At 33.8% G+C, this 15,146-nt stretch overlaps 2 protein-coding genes and 1 long non-coding RNA gene across 5 annotated transcripts; all 3 read right to left on the bottom strand.

The window, feature by feature from the left end:
* On the bottom strand, window positions 1-843 carry LOC126921449 (uncharacterized). Its single transcript, XR_007712336.1, has 2 exons — window positions 761-843; window positions 1-164 (listed from the first exon to the last, which is right to left on the bottom strand). It is a non-coding gene; the product is annotated as an uncharacterized LOC126921449 (long non-coding RNA).
* A 3,443-nt stretch (window positions 844-4,286) lies between these two features.
* Window positions 4,287-10,692, bottom strand: LOC126921430 (uncharacterized). 2 transcript variants are annotated; one of them, XM_050733026.1, is made up of 4 exons: window positions 10,566-10,692; window positions 7,821-7,887; window positions 5,510-6,169; window positions 4,287-5,440 (listed from the first exon to the last, which is right to left on the bottom strand). In XM_050733026.1, the coding sequence occupies exons 1-4, from the start codon at window positions 10,581-10,583 to the stop codon at window positions 4,515-4,517; spliced, it is 1,671 nt and encodes a 556-aa protein (XP_050588983.1). In that variant the 5' UTR covers window positions 10,584-10,692; the 3' UTR covers window positions 4,287-4,514. The 2 variants fall into 2 exon arrangements, with proteins under 2 accessions (XP_050588983.1, XP_050588982.1); XM_050733025.1 differs by having other exon boundaries at window positions 4,290-6,169; window positions 10,566-10,684.
* A 584-nt stretch (window positions 10,693-11,276) lies between these two features.
* On the bottom strand, window positions 11,277-14,036 carry LOC126921448 (uncharacterized). Of its 2 annotated transcripts, XM_050733055.1 has the most exons (4): window positions 13,895-14,036; window positions 12,963-13,126; window positions 12,268-12,364; window positions 11,277-11,577 (listed from the first exon to the last, which is right to left on the bottom strand). In XM_050733055.1, exons 3-4 carry the CDS (start codon window positions 12,344-12,346, stop codon window positions 11,333-11,335), a joined length of 324 nt encoding a protein of 107 aa, XP_050589012.1. In that variant the 5' UTR covers window positions 12,347-12,364; window positions 12,963-13,126; window positions 13,895-14,036; the 3' UTR covers window positions 11,277-11,332. The 2 variants fall into 2 exon arrangements, with proteins under 2 accessions (XP_050589012.1, XP_050589011.1); XM_050733054.1 differs by lacking the exon at window positions 12,963-13,126 and having other exon boundaries at window positions 13,895-14,032.
* Window positions 14,037-15,146: the final 1,110 nt, after the last annotated feature.

Here is a 15,146-nt window from a genome sequence, read left to right as displayed (position 1 = left end):
CCATAATGTCCGAATCCGTGTCCATATCCGTAGAACGGATATCTGTAGCTATAAATATAAGGATAATATCCGCCGTAGTATCCACCTAAGTATCCTGGTTTCGCAGCGACGATGCTAATAATGACAGCCAGCAGCAGGACTGTGTACTAGAAAGAAACATCATCCTAAAAATGTGCATAAATATACATGCATTATATACATGCATAATAAATGCCACAAATCTCATATATTGTTCAATTCTACGAAATTATATTTCTAAAAAATTCGTTTATACACTAACATATTCCTTTACACTTGTTTGCCCGTGTATTTTTTCCCCATGTAATACCTCCTTTTAAGTTTACGATGTTCTCCAGAAATAACTTCTTAAATACCATAAAAAATTCTCAGTATGAAAGACGAGTCACATAACCTGTATATATTATAAGATATATAAATTATTTACGTCTCGTCGCATTATGAAGGAAAAAAAGGAATACTCCAAACAAAATTTGAATAAAAATTTCTCCCGTCGAAATAGAATATAGAAAACCATCTATACTTGCAGTATTCAGTGATTGCATATTATTTTCAAAATAAAATAAAACGTGTTTTCACCTGGATAACGCTATTCACAAAACAAATTTATCAACATTTTCCAACATTTCATAACTTTAGTACTAGAATACACTATTAGTGTGTGATTTTTCAAAAATTAAATTATCTTTAATGGAATTGATCAATTTATTTCATTGCTGGGCATAATGATTTCTTTACTCACAAGTTTCAAGCAAGCCATTCTCTATCAGCTGACACACCTGTTATCTCCTCGAGGAATTGCACTAATTTTTCCGATCTGTCAGTAGTGTACCACTGTCCGTTCAACGTTGGTCTCCGTTTCTTTTATAACAAAGGCGAGTTCCGCCACGGCCCCCATCAGCAATTTTCCCAGCCTTCGTATTGGCTTCCCTCTGTTAACACTAATAGCAAAGACTGGTATTGTTACTCTGGGATTATGCGAATGCAACACGTCATTATGAAAGAGAGACGATGCAACAACGGTGTTTCGGGGTGGTCAACCGTGTGCACGCCCTGTGAACAGTGCCTTGACATCCAAATTTGCCGAGGAATCTACGCTTTTCGTCTGAGAAACCTTCCATTAAATTTCCCAATGCCTCTTACGTACCTGGAAAGAAGAATGCGTTACCCAGAAGAACGTTGTCATGATATTTGCATTGTAAATTCCGTGGACCCGCTAAATTAGTTGGTCCTCTGCGACAAGAATGGGTTTACTTATTATTCGATACCTGAACTGGTGACTCGATTTGGAAAATTTAATTTCTTTTTGGAAATCTCATGCATTTGCAAAGCAAGAATATAACGTGATTAGAAGCGAATCATGTATTTCGAATTGACATATGACAGTTGAAATTACCGTGTTCGTGTCGATCTCAATTTTAATAGTGAGAATTTCTATTCTCCGTGTCATTCTTGTGATGAATTACACGGTCTACTGTGTCACTTTGTAATCAACGTAGTTCCTAAAATAACTTTAACGCTAGAATTCTACCTATCTGACTAAGATATGCTAATGAAGCTGAGAATAAAACTAAGGATAAAGCGTAGAAATTAAAACTTGGAATAAAACTTCTAAAGTATAAAATTGAGGGAATCAACGTAAAAAGTATACGAGGAAATACGCAATGCATAGGAAATTATTATGCATAGCTTTATTGTGTCTTTAGCATATTGTGTCTTAAAAATCTTAAATCTTAAATCTCAGAAAGCTTAAAAATCATTGAGTTCCCCATAAGAGCTGCAAATTCATAAAATTACTATGAAAAATTATCAGTTGGTAATTCTAACGTTCAGAAGATAAATAGTCAGAACTGTGTCAGTATACGAATCAATAATTAATATTTACCTAATCATCTTCTAATAATAGATAGTAGAAGTTATTGAATAAAACAAGATTGTCAACTAGTCTTTTCTACGCTGTTGGATAATTTAATTATTACTCGAGTAAGGGCAATGTGTACACGAATGTACGATGCGACGAAAGGAGATGCAATCGTGGATATCGTGATCGAGACTGAAAGAAGAAAAGTTATGGGTTGTGTAACAGGAGCGTGGAAGAGGGGAACACATTACAAAATAGTGAAATTACACGGTATGGGTTGCGGGACGAAATCAAGAAAAAAAATGATCGTTGCGACACACATGGAACCGAGGATGCGTCTGTCATTAATTGCAGTTAATGTGCGATACTTGTAAGCTTCATTGAGCGTAACGTTGCCCAACTGGATCTTCGTTGAATCAGATATTCTGGTGCTCGCACGAATGTATATGAATTCTTCTCGTTCCTTTCTTTTCTTCCATTTTTTTTTTTTAAATTATTCAGCGAATCCTTTCGATGGACTGGACGAATCGGTAAAGTATATAATATAATCGAAATGATATTAAACTGTATTGAAATTCATCGACGACTCAAGGAAATGCGCAGCACATCTTCTATAACATAATCGCGTAATTGATATATGCAATGAATAATCATTTCGTTTCTCTGGAAAAGAATTGCGTGACTTCACGATTCGATGCTGCATTTCTTTATGTCGAATGTTTCGTTTATCGCGTGCAATTATTGCATATGCATCAGACATATCGCGTATTCCGATAGTGTTTTGCTGCTTGATTTATCGATCCATTTAATTATATAACTTTATGCACAAATTGTAACCAACAGGTTTGGTTTGGTTGAGCATTTGCAGTCGTGACTCGTAATCTTTACAATTGATCAAGTAGAAACCTGCTCGAATGACCAACATGCATACATATATATATATACGTAAAATCAGTTTCGTTATTGAGCGATATTAAACTATTGCCAGCGATATTATTGCTAATTTGCATGGTATATAATCACGCCTCGCCTTAATCATCGCGTCAAAAACATTCAGAATCTAATTCCATCAGTTACGTGATCCTTTTTTCTTGTTTTCACGATAAATACTTCCCCAGAATCTATGATCGGCAATATCGTGAACGATGAAGGATTTTCCGCGTATTACGTATCACGATTTGTTCACCTTGAGGGGAAAACAATATATCAATTTTATTGCGTTGTTACCATTCTGGAACCAAATGATCCTTTGGAGGACAATCAGGATTCGACTGATCCTTCTGAACGGATAATTATCATTTTATCTCTTACCTTTGATCACTAGATTAAGGATGCTTACACAAATTTTTATGGATACAATTGATAGACATTTCCAATCTAAATAAAGATTTACTTCATCCATTAAATATAATAAATTTGATATTTTATATATTTTTCTATATCATATTTCATTCTCTACGTTTTTACATTTATACATTTCCCATACATATTATAAATGTCGAGTTCTTAATTGCATCGTGTCATCTTTAATGATCGATTGATAGGTCACATTTGCGTATGTAAGAGATCTTTACGAAGGTCACGAAAATTATTAGACCGTAATAGTTGGCATGCGTGATGGGCACGGCGTGTAATTGCAGGATAAGGCCAACTAGAGCTATGGGAACTTTTTTGTATATCATAAGTATGGGAACGTTTCGTTGAGCAATGCCAAGTTACGGCACGTGTCGTCGGATTAGTCGTCAGATAAATTGTCAATTAAGTCGTCGGGACACCTTGTTGGACCTCAATTAAATTTTTCCAACGTCCAGGAGGCGACCTGAGAACAGGTCGTAATTATAATCACATTGAAAATTTTCCGCTGCGGTTTCCAATAGAATTCGATGATTCGATGAATGTAAAGTGACTATTTTAATGAATCGCTTAGTAAGTACTTGTTGCAATCATCTAGGACAAAGGATAATATATCTTTAATCATAGAAGGAGTAATCGAATAACGCTTTCGCTATTGCACACCGAAATTCCATTTTTTTCCTTCGCAGAAATAATAAAATATTTTTGTTATGAAATTGACTCACAGAAATTAATCCAAATAATAAAATTGATATAATAAAACTGACTTAAATAAACTCATTATGAAACTCATAGTGAATTTTGATTGCAATGATGAAAATAAAAATAAAATAATTACCACAATGCACCGGTGAGATTGAAACAATCGAGGGAGCGCATCGTACGTGTCAACAATGTGATAGACACAATTGAGAGAATGTATGCGTCACCGATGTTATTAAAAGAATTGGGAGAGGATCAGTAGTAGCGAAAATAATAAGGAAATTACCAAGGAAAGAGAAAATGTCCACAATACTTTAATTAATGATCGATACATACAAATGTTTCTTACATTAAATACATAAATACTAACATATTACAATAATTAGATCGTGAATTTTTATGTACTTTTCGGTGAAATTCAAAATGTATATAATATACAGATATATATAAAATATGTAAAATAAAATACTCGTCATAATTCTAAAAAAAATCTATATTTAAATTTTATTTCTTTAACTGTACCCATAAAAAAATATACTTTGTATAAAAATCCACAATTTATTGATGATTACAAATTACATCAAGATAATTGATTCAACGATCGATCACTCTCTACTTTATTTCTTTCTTTGGTCATAAGTCCAAACGAAGCGCGCTTCTTATATCCATTTGAAATAAGAGATCGAACCTCTTCCGACTTGCTTTCAGACAACATTTCAGCTTCGCTATTCGGGGCTGACCCAGTTTTATGATTTTCATCAGTAGCCTTCTCCGTTTGTTCAGGTTTCTCAGTTACCGCTGGTCGTTTATAATAAGGATAATATCCACCGAAAGGATAAGAATGAACCAGTGGATAATTACTTGGATAGAAATTCAAATAAGGTACAGGTTTGATTCCTGGAAATAGATAATTGTGGAAGCCAAAACGATAAGGTAATCCATGAAACGGTGCCAAAGGATAGGAGTGAAAATTAAAACCACCATAATAGGGTCCATATGGTGGAAAACCATACGGATATCCACCATACGGAGGATGATATCCGGTAGAATTGACATCACCTTGTACATTTTCTGGTGATGTTATTTGTTCAGGATGTCCTTGATTCTCAGGTGGATTTTGTGGTTCCACGGGTCTTCTTTGTCCATTAAAGTTCGGATAATATGGTTGATTGTAAGGAACATAAGGCCCAAACTTTGAACCATGAAAATAAAACGGATTATAAGGATCATAAGGACTATATGTCCCATTACTACCACCTTGTTCTACATTTCCTCGATAAAGAGACTCGTTAAAAGGGCCAGGGTAAAATCCAGGAAATCCATGATAGAAACCATCGTAATAAGGTTGCTTATGATGAAAACGAGGACTGTAATCGTATCCCCCTATAGCGGTCTGGCCTTGATTCTGGTCATTGATCAATCTAGGCGGGTTACTTTCATCCTGTCCACTACTTGGATTCACAGGTTGATTCTCACCTTCGATGGGCCTATGGTGAGAATAGAATCCTGGATGTTGATGAAATGGATAATAAGGACCAGTAAAGGGACTGTGGTAATTTAAGTTAAACGGCTTACGAGTTATTCGAGCGATCTGAGTATTCTCGTTTTCATCGTTTGGGTTAAGCCCTTCGATTGTTGAAGATTCCTGAGAATTAACAGGTGTCTGAGACGATAGATGATGATAATTCGGCTGAGGGTCAAACTGAGCATAGTGATTTGCGTTAGATAATTGATGTATAGGTTCAGATTTGTATCTGAATCCTGGAGGTTGATGGTACTGATTGGAATAATGCAGAGGAGCTGTTTTAATATTTACGTCGATGGAATTATCTTTCGTACCACCATTAACGTCCCCAGGTGTTTCTACGTTCAGTTGGTTGTAAGAAATTCGCGCATCGCGATTCGACGCGAATTCGTAAGGTTTGTACGCTTCTGAATTGTAATATTTCGAGTATTGGGGTGTGTTCGTTAAGAAAGTGTTTTGGAACGTTTGTTTTCCTTCGTTTGAAGAAGATTCACGAGTATATCGCGGATAACGATTGAAAGAAGTATTTGATGAGATTTCGGGGCTCTCTGGCTGAGTACGGCCAATGTCTAAGGAGAATTGTGTTTCCTGGATTCTTTTCAGAAGGTTACTTGATGATTGGTTCGATGGTGGATCCTGGTAATCGTTTAGCAAGGTCGTTGATAGGACCGACGCGATGTTCCTGGCGAAAGACGTCAGCACCTCGGTACCTATTTCGCAACAAAACGATTTAGATGTTATTGGTTCGATATAGTTTTAAAGAATTTCAGAATTTAAATAATAATCTTATTTTTTTTATGTTGATTTGACTGAATCTTTTAGCTTTTTTCTAGTTTCCCTTTTTTTTATTAATTCGAAATTTTCTGTATAAATACAATCACTTCACATTATTATGTATCTCAACCTTTGCCATTTATATTTTTACATATGTATTGCGTGGATCTTAGGCTTTGAAAAGACAGCTAGTATCTTAGTGGTTTCGTTAATTTGATATTCAAGCCTGTTACAACACGCTCGAGACAAATTACAATAAAGCAAATGTTCGGGCCAATACAGTATGTTGATGTCACAGCTTACGGATGTAACGATAAACGTCACGATAGTAGATGTGGAAGGCTGAAGTTGGTTATAGCCAGAGGCAAACAGACACCATTTAATGCAAACATGTCCCAAAGAAAAAGTCCCAAAGCCTAAACCAAGCGCAATAAGGAAATCGTGAGTGTGATGAATAGTCGAAAGTAAGGAAGAAAAAATTTGCCCACGGCAAAATCTGTGTTCCACACGTGTACTACACAATTTACTAGTAAATAATTTTTTAGCGTAATTGTGCCCATGAGGACTAGAAGCATGCAAATTGAATTGAAATAAGAATTGAATAGATAGATACTTATTTTTAAAAGAGTTACTGTACAATAATATTTAAAAAATTTACTTCTGCGTCAAATAGCGTATTTGCAAATAAAAAGTCTGTTTAAATTATTTTGTTTGGATTATTATTATTAAGTTAATTATTACAATCGTCATCAATTAAAAGTATTCGAAATGCCACAGAGATTCTAAACAAACAGAAACCAGAAATTTTTATAATAAAAGATAACATTTCATGTACTATATTATTTAACATTTAAATTGGAAATCATAAATTAGTTGTCACGATTTAAAGATATAAAAGAAATGACTCGTCTGCCACGAGAGGCATCAATGTAGGACGAAGATTGTCATTTATCGTCATAGTTGCGAAAGTGCTCTTTTTAACCTGTCAACGGGGATCCTATTAGTGTTCGCGAACTCACGTGGATAATGCAACGTGCGTGCATCGTTCATGAAGACCAACTGGCATGCATCATATTGGATGTCAATTATACTTTCTCCGTTCGAATACATCTGCTATCGTTTACTTCATACAAGATTGGCCAATTTCGTATATTTACATATACTTACAAAGATCAAAATATGTTTGATTTGTCTTTTTGAATTTCTCCATTGACCATAATAAATCATGATAAAATGAATTACTCGATTTATTAAAGCACTTTTGCATTTTTCCTCAGCAGTAAACAGAGTAATTTAAACAAGCTACTAAGTAATTAAACAAGTTTAAAGATTCGTAAATGTCAAGTGCATTTTATAGCGAACAATTTCAGGTATCGGCGCATTTAATACTCAAATAATTTCAATTCTCGACGCAAGATCAAACGATTCTAAATATTATATCAACGCATTTAATAAAATAAAACTGATCTCATTCGTCTCGTAGAATTTTCCTTTCTAAAAATAATCGTCATTGTTCTAAAAGCAGTTCAAGGGTGTGCATAGTGATGTTTAAAAGCGTTTCCCAGAACGGAATAATAATCGACTTACTGAGTCCGCTTTTTGCCGCGTTCACGTTGTCCCGAAGAATCCATAGACTAACGATCACCGCCGTTATCTGCAATGAAAATTAAAGTAAAAATAGTCAATGGGAAGAGTGAAGGCTTTCTTTCTCTTTCTAAATGAGGAAAATCTAAGCTTGCCTTTGAACTACGTAACACGGAGCGAGTAATGAGAGGCTCGCGATACCGTACCCGGCAATTTTCTGTAATACGATGTTTTATTTTTCATTATGCAATGGGAGAAGCTACATGCTCAAACCCGAAGATCAACGCACTGTTTCATACATGACACACTTGGTTTGCACGTGGTATGGCCGATTGTGAAAATTTTGCGAGCAGGCAATCGCGGAGGCGGAAGAACGTCTCTGAGTTTCGAAATGTTTTGATACAAGCACTTCTGTTTCAGTTTTCTTTGTATTTAGTTTCTTACACAATTGTAATATTGGCTTTCGATTTAGGATTTTAATTATTTTAAATTTGAGTTCATATACAAATTTTGAATTAAGCTCTGATTTAGTGTTTTAGACAATTATGATGTCGGATTTGGATTAAATTTTTCAACCTGCTCAGATTTGAGTTGAGTAGCAATGTTGTAAATTTGAAATAACTTATGATTTTTTAGTGCATTACGATGTTCGCCATAAACTAATTTTAACTTCAATTTTGATAAATATTTGTAAACATAACTTCTTCATTTTTTGTTTCATTGACCCGTGTCGTTATTTACGAGCAACTATCAAAGTATGACAGGTATTCGTGTTTGTTTACAAAATATAGCACTCTTGCAATAGAAAGTCATCAGTATTTCTCATTTAGTTTTCATGGAACCTGTTATCCACGAGATTGTGACCTATGGCGAACCAATTGATCGTGGCAAACTTGTTGCTTCCTGAAATACCTAGAATTCCAAGAATAAAACTGAGTGAACACGATCGAGAAAATAATCGACCACGGTTATATAACATTAAAATTGCAGTATGAAAGGTGCGGCACGCATGAAAAGAACCAAAGAAAATAGATTGCAATTATTGTATCACTCGTCGCAGTCCGCATAAGGAAATAATTGTGTGAATTGTTACTTATTATTCGCGACTTTTCATATGATCGTAATTATGGACTTATACAACTGCACAGCAGCTTACTAATGCATAGAAATTAGTAGGTACTTTCTAAGTACTAAAAATTCTTTCTTTTCAGAAATATTTTCTCTCTCAAATCAATCTTCAATAACAAATAGTATCTACCAGAGGCTCAATTTTGATTTGATACTATCTGGATAACTACAAATGTGTATGTGTAAGTATTATATTATATTGATAGCTGATAAATGTAGATATATTATCATCAGTGATCGATTAATTGATTATCGAATGATCTTTACAACGAAAAGTTACACGAAGCCAAGTACATAAATCTGTTCGGCACGTATCAATCGGCAATAAGTAAATCACGTAGAAAGCAAATAAGGAGTTGTATTCCCGTTTCATTCATGGTTTATTCATTCACGAAGTTAATTTCTACAAGCGGCGTACACCACGATCGCAATAAAATACACATGGTCACTCACGATTTATACGTGCCGTAGTCCTTATGAATGGTCACTATCGCGATCTAAAGTTGTACCCGAAGAACGCCCACGTTTCATCTATTTTCTAGCGAAGCTGACATATAAGTTTCCATTGAACAATAGCAACCGATCAATGAACGGTCCGACTGTCGTTCGACACGAATGACAAAGGGATTTTCCAACAGTCGATATGAATCTGTGTCCGTTAATTTAACACACACATTTGTTTTCTTAATTAAACGTCTGGGAAACATAACACAATAAAGCACCTTGTTGACAATCAATGTTTTCTTTTTCCTTCTTTCTATCAGTGACGAATATTTTATGGAATTTATTGCTTTAGATAGATATTCGTTTACAGTTAATTGCATTGACTCCAAGTGGAACGCGTTCTCGGAACATGATGTACATGCATACTGTCTCATATTGTTCTGGTCGGTTCGTAATTAGCACGATTATGCAATGTCTAATCCTTTCTTCTCGCAAGGACGTGCACTTGCGAATATATTAGTGCGAATCTAACACACGACGTTTGCAGAACGATTCATTAAAATTTATCTGACACGTGTAAATCTGCATCTGTACAGCATCAGTGCACAACACTGTTTGTAAATAGCAATAAATTTTCACAGCTACGCAACAATTACAATTTTGTTGCGACGATTAGAATCAACGGCGACAATTTACATTTTACGGTTACATACTCTGAGATCTGTGAGGTTTGCGTACCCAAACTTCTTTTACTCAATTTAATCGAAAAGTTTCACTGACTTGTTTCAAATTTATTATACTTTATCATCTTCTGTAACTTATATACGATACATCATGCGGCGATTAATTTTTAATCCTTATTAATGATTTATAATGTTCGTTTAAGCAAAGTACCGGTACGATATTTCTTTATATTAAATATATATGATAAGACAATCTGACAGGTTTAACAAACGATAAAGGTGGCGGCATTATGTAAGAAACAATTGGTCGGTGTACATCGTTAGAGGCAAACGAAACGAAAATGTATTTTCTCGATTGACGGTTCAAGAAAGTAGCCGCGTTACCGCATGGTGCATCGATGTAGGACGAATATCATCTTCACAGTTACGAAACAGTTGGTTTTTTTTTCTCTCTGTCAACGAGGATCGTATTAGCGTTCATATAGGTACTCACGTGTAGAGGGTAATGCATCGTGCGTGCAGCTCGTGACGACTAACAGGCATACACCGTACCCGATGTCATTTATACTTTCTCTCCATAAACGCTTCTGCCCTAATTCAATTGATATAAGTCCAACCAATTTTGAATATTTCATGCGTAAACGAAATTACGTGTAATTTCTTTACTCGAATTTCTGATAACTAATGCAATCGACAAATGGTCGATCAATTTTGTATATTTCATACGGGAATATCATCATCGAATCTATATAATTGATATACACAGAAATGGTATCAATTGATCGTTTGATGTATCCTTAGAGTTGTAATTTATTATTTAGATTGGGTAATAATATAGTTTATTGTATAATCAGGAAGGAACTAATTTAAAGTAATATTTTGGAATAGAATTACAGTATACGCTACGGAAATACTGATTCACAAGATAGAAAGTTGTCGATCACATCCGAATTATATACTTGTCATATCACTATCGATCTTTTTCATTTGCTACATAGTGATTGGGAGAACGTAATTGAAGGGATACTTACCTTACATGTACTTTTAAGAAACAAGTTGCTAGAGAGGAATAAAAGTATTCTAAACCATTTCTCATATCTTTAATGACACTACCTAAAAAAGTTTCATTTAACTATGATTTTTGAATACACATACATACGATCATACGTGATAATAAATATAATGAAGTTTTTGGAATGTATAATGAAAGTGTCAAAGCTTTTGTACTTTTTATTAGAAATTTTTTATAACTAATGGAATTCAGTATCCTATGTGACTGATCGTGCCAACAACGCCAGGGGCAACGACACCACGAGCATTATAAACTTGTACAGGTTGCGGATGCACGCCTACCAGTCTCGTTGCCCTAAAATTTGGATTGACAACTACCGGTTGTATATTTCCGAATCCATTTAATTGCCGAGCCTGAATGGAATTAAATTGTTGTCTCATGAATCCTGGATACTTTGCCAGCATTCCAGTTACGCTTCCGTAAGGAATGCCTCCTAGAATAAAATAATAATGATTAGTAAATAATGAAAAATAACAATTCGTAAGTAAACATCGTAGTTTCAATAAGTGAATCGAATTAAAATTGGATAAAAAGTTTAATTAATATGGTAATATTAATTATACTTTATCGTATAATTTTTTAATAAGTTAAACAATATTTTTATCCTTTAAGTAGCAATTATACTAACTAACTTTATATTTAACTTAGTTTCATTTTTATATTGATTTAAATCTTATGCGTTTCGAGCGATATAACATGAAGCAGTCGATATCGCCTACGCAGGTGTTGAAATCTCCACTCGGGACATTGAAATCTCTACGATTTCTAAATCACACGCAATAAAAATGTATAATCAGGTCCAATATTTTTATATCCTGTTTTTATAACCTTGCTTAATATGATGGAATTTGTAATCTTCTACTCTGATTCTCAGAAGATAAACTGTTTATAATAAAAGTGAAAGGAATTCGAGCGAAATGTTCTCGAAACGCAGTGTCGTCCTCTGTCGTGATTCAATCGAATGTGAAAACACGTTTGATTACTTTTATCAAATTTGAAGTTAGTTATAACGATAATGTACACATAGAAATAGCAAAATTACAAATTACTCGCAGAGAAACGAAAATTAAGGAAGTTTCTTGAGATTATGTAACGTAAAAGGAAAGTAAGTAGACTGACTTACCATACGCCAATCCGTTCACCATCTCTACGATTCCTGCGCTGTCCGGTGCAACTGTCGATAAGTTCAGCAAACCAACCATAGTTAACAGTAGAATGGTCTGTAAACAATTAATTATTGCCATTTTATAAGCAGACGCTAAAATGAAATGAGAAAATCCTAGTTGTTTCTGCTGGCTAAATCAATGTAATTTTTGAAGCTGAACGTACTTTATCGCTCTTTTATATGTGATTTCAATCAGATACTAAAGACAAAGAAATTATCTTCCCATATTATTAAACAATATTCAGTTCGTCGATGTAATAGAATTTAGTCAGGTATATCAGATTCTCAATTAAGAAATTATTAACAAGGTAAGCCTATTATCCTCGAATTTAATTTCGCGATAGCAAACTTAGGTAATGGCAGTAAACGACAGTCATCGATAGAAAGTATGACATTATTTACATGTTGGTTTTTACCTGGTGATATAAATTAATTATATCGTAAAAAGCAAAGTGTCTTATCGTTACTCGAATATAGAAATCTCGCAAAACGTTAAACAAACATGTTTGAAATATTAACTGTTAGATGTTAAACGTTTTCGCTTTCTCCTGTCATTTTATTTTTGTTAAAAAAAAGAAAGAAAGAAAAGAAGCAGGAACATATATATGCAGCTAAAATACACAGTTTCATTTGGATGCATCGTTTAAGTTTACTTTTATTTCAGCACACGTAGTCGTGTTTTCTGTTTGTCGAATCGTAAAACAAGAACGAAACTCGAGTACAAACTTGAAGATTGAATTATAGGCTCGGCGTAAGGTTACTGTTAGCCAATCCAAGGCCGGGATTTCGTTTCCACTAATTTCGTTATTAGAGAACACTGTAAACGAGAGAATTCGCGTAAGGCAATAATTATGTTTCAACTATTAAAATCTAACAAATAATAGAAAGCAGATATAAATTACACAGTCACGAAATTTGGTTTAAATAATTATCTCGTCTAAATTCACTACAAAACGGATTTGCAAAGTTCATTAAACATGTCTTTAGAATTAGCATTACTGTGAAACATATGGACCTTGGAGAACACAATCACCTCTCTTACGTTAGTCACGCGAGTCGTGTTGCTGTGACTATTTTCTCTTTTTCGTTCTAGTTCGAACGCTTATAAAACCCGATTTAATTATCGCGCGAGGAACACCGATTTGACACCATCATATATTTACCGAAATGTTTTATCGCTTCCTTTTCCTTTTATTAATTCAATATTTTGTAAATGATTAGTATACACGAACGTATCTAAAGATTATTAGAAATTAAATTGTAACATTTAATATTTGAGATTTGGAAGAAAAATGAAAATTTTAATGAATAATCATTGCGTTTAGATAAATTTTATTATTTTGAATCTTTTATATCGTTTAACTCTTTTCTGTCAAAAACACTATTATAATAACACTTTATCGCACTTCACTAAGGAAATTGATATTTATATATTCTTATATATGTATAAAAGTCGTCATTTAGAAATAAATGTAATAACTATACTGTTAAGGAACACCACTCATTTAAGATTCTATTTTTAGACGATTACGAAGTGCTTTCTTATTTATTCTCATGCAAAACGAGCACAAGTGCGACGACGTACCTTCAAAGGAATCATATTGACCTTTTGGTAGTCACTTTGCAAGACAAGAAGGAAACTAAAGCACGAAACTAAAGATCGAATTATATACGGGGCTCGGTCTCGCAGTTGGCCAATCAAAGGCTTGTATTCCCTTTCAGTATCGAGTGTTATTCATCGATACAGGATTTTATTAGAATGCAGTACGTACCTAAATGGAGGATATCGTCCACCTTAACCTTGGTGAACGTCCAGCTACCACTCACGTCGGTCGTGCCAACAGAATAAGGTAAATACTCTGTAATTCGTATTTTTATCAGGGAAAATCTGATTCCGATTGGGAAATATTTGAAAGTTGTTCATTGCGCGTTGCTCACTAAACAAATTGAAAATTGAAAATTTGTTGCCTCATAAAAAATGCCTCATCAAATTTGATTAATTAAATACTAAAGAATAGATGTATTTATATTAATCTTTATACACTCAGTTATTGTACTACATATTTCCACTTTTCTGACTGAACAAATTGAAAGTTGTATCACGACAAATAAGTATCGAAATTGATATCTAAATATGGCTAAAGATCTCGTTAATTGAATACTAAAGGATATTTTGATTAATCTTCATACGATCTGTTATTGTATAAGATACTTCTATTTCACGCATTAATTACTAGTAACTAATTACTTTGCCTACATAGTTTCTTAGCCATAACGATATTCAGACCATGAAGTTCGTAGGTGCATTTGATTTAATAAGACGATTATTTTCTATTCATCTAGTAATTAACATAATAGCATGGATCATTATTCTAAACTGCATAATAATCGTTAAGTGCAAGTACATCATTCTTCATCGACGAATCATTCATCACGTCTGCAGTACGATAAACGGAAGAATGATTCAGAAGTTACTTACTAAATTCCATGGAGAAATTGTGACATTCTGTTGTACTGAATTGGATCAAGGATATCCACTTTAGAACAAGGATTGATGTTACGTAATGAGCGCAACAATTTAGATTATAATCAATTGTACAAAGAAATAATTAACATGTTAGTAAAAGGCTAGAAATTCGTTAAAGATTGTTTATGAAGATCTTTCAAGAATTTTTTAAGGTTTCTTTAAGGATGTTTTATGAATTTTCTTAAAATCTTTTATGGAATTTTTTAAAAGAATTCTAAGTGAAAATATTTTATTAATTTTTTTTAAACTTTTTTAAGGATTCTTTAAGGACTTTCCTGTTTTTTGTGCAACGTTCATTTTTATTCAAATA

Source organism: Bombus affinis, chromosome 10, assembly GCF_024516045.1.
Source record: "Bombus affinis isolate iyBomAffi1 chromosome 10, iyBomAffi1.2, whole genome shotgun sequence".
Taxonomy (NCBI): domain Eukaryota; kingdom Metazoa; phylum Arthropoda; class Insecta; order Hymenoptera; family Apidae; genus Bombus; species Bombus affinis.
Note: the sequence above shows the minus strand (reverse complement) of the source record. Positions and strands in the feature narration are given on the sequence as shown.